This window comes from Triticum urartu, chromosome 1A, assembly GCF_056163025.1.
Source record: "Triticum urartu cultivar PI428250 chromosome 1A, HENAU_Tu73, whole genome shotgun sequence".
Classification (NCBI taxonomy): domain Eukaryota; kingdom Viridiplantae; phylum Streptophyta; class Magnoliopsida; order Poales; family Poaceae; genus Triticum; species Triticum urartu.
Window position 1 is genome coordinate 50,538,420 of NC_141873.1, and position 1,687 is coordinate 50,540,106.

The following is a 1,687-nucleotide window of genomic DNA, read 5'->3' on the forward strand; positions in this document are numbered from 1 at the left end:
GAACTTCAAACATCTCACACCTATACTGAAGCATTGTAATTCAAATGATCAAATCTAACATAATTGTGCTGTTATTGTCTTAATTATTTCAGTTATTCTTGCATCAAGATGAGCACACGCACACTCACACCGCCGGTATTTGTTTGACGGTTGAGTGCCGCACAATGCGTGGCTGGCCATACAAAGTCACGCGCAGTGCTCTGCTTTTTTGACCGCAACGTCCCCAAAGCATATGATGTACTGCTGCTGCCCATGCATCTGTAACAGCTGCACGGCGCGCACCGCGTGAGAGTGAGGGGGCATAAAACCGTGATGGGGCTTTTGCACTCATGCCCCTACTTTGAATATGAAGTTCACCAATGGTGATTTAGCCCCTAAAACCATGCTGGCAAGTGGCAACAGCAGCACTCAGCCCTGCTCTTACCTCTCCATATATATCACTGGGTTCTTCTGTGCAAGCTCGCTCACTCCTCAGTCCCTAGCTAGGCTGCCAAATGAGAAGAGGGAAGAAGTCTACCATGGCTCGGCGCTACCACCTGACCCTCGTCTCCGTCTTCTCCTTCCTGCTCCTCACCTGCTTTGTCGCTCCTCATCTGTCCCGAAGGAAGAAAGTCGGGGAGATAGTGACCCTGACCGTCCAGTACCTGGCCGTGGACTCACCGCCGGGGGAGAAGATCAAGATCTCAGCGCACTACGTTGACGAGCACGGGGGCCGCGAGCGCCACTTCAACCTCGACTGCGACGATGACGAGCCGTATGTATCTCTCTTTGTTTCTCTCTCCGTGTGACTTCGCTTGGTTTAAAAAAAAAAATTCTAGCTAAGCTTGCGATTGAACTCCAGCCTCGGTTTCGGCATGAAGTACCTTCTCTCGACCCTGGAGGGGATACGAGATGCGCGGAAGTCTCGATCCGAGGTAATTAACGTAGAGATTGCCCCACCCTGTTCGTGTTCTTGCTGATTTCAGAACGCAATGTGAAGTGCTGACCTTGACCTTTAATTTGCCTCATTGTTTCTCAGCTATGGTAGTACGCGGACCTTCACGTATGGTGCTCAGCGTGGTGGATGGTTGCATGTCCAGTGCCCAGTGGAGATTGGAGAAGGAATAGTGTGGTAGTGTCTGCAGATCGTACTATCTGCAGATCGGTAGTAGTGTGGTAGTGTAGCGTGCAGGGTGCTGGAGTACGCCGATCTTCATGTATCTCTATGGTATATCGTGGATTGTGTGTGTCACTTAACATAATTACGAGGCAATTGTAAGAATTTTAGGGTTTGCGGTCTACCCCCTAATTCCTCTGCGCTTATCCGTGGTGCCGCTCACAATTCGCATCTGTGAGGCTAGGGGGTAGGGACCTTCTTATACTGTCTTTCCAAAGAGTCCACCTCTTATACAGATATAAGATTCCTAGTTTTTCTTCCACTAGTTTCCGGGATAGAGTCCAGATCAAATTACCAACCACGATCATATTTGTCTGTTAACGGATTCTACCCGTTATGTCCCCGGAGCACGCGCTTGTGAGCAACGCGCCATAATAGAGTGTAAATTCCTCTAATTACGTAGATCAACGTTAGGGCTGTAATCTAACTATACGATCTAGCTCTTTCCAATCATCAGTGTACCCAGGTAGTCTTTCCAATATAAATAGTATATTGTATTCCACTGATAATCGACCAGCTTCCTTAAGCATA

General features: G+C 48.4%; 1 protein-coding gene across 1 annotated transcript; it reads left to right on the forward strand.

Annotated features, from left to right (window-relative positions):
* The first annotated feature begins 359 nt into the window (after window positions 1-359).
* Window positions 360-1,458, forward strand: LOC147989910 (uncharacterized). Its single transcript, XM_087518588.1, has 3 exons — window positions 360-754; window positions 842-914; window positions 1,019-1,458. The coding sequence occupies exons 1-3, from the start codon at window positions 495-497 to the stop codon at window positions 1,025-1,027; spliced, it is 342 nt and encodes a 113-aa protein (XP_087374714.1). The 5' UTR covers window positions 360-494; the 3' UTR covers window positions 1,028-1,458.
* Window positions 1,459-1,687: the final 229 nt, after the last annotated feature.

Excerpts from the sequence above, each read along its gene's own strand:
- LOC147989910 (XM_087518588.1), top strand. The coding sequence starts at position 495 with ATGAGAAGAGGGAAGAAGTCTACCATGGCTCGGCGCTACCACCTGACC. Across the intron at positions 755-841 it reads GACTGCGACGATGACGAGCC|CCTCGGTTTCGGCATGAAGT; the intron begins GTATGTATCTCT and ends ATTGAACTCCAG.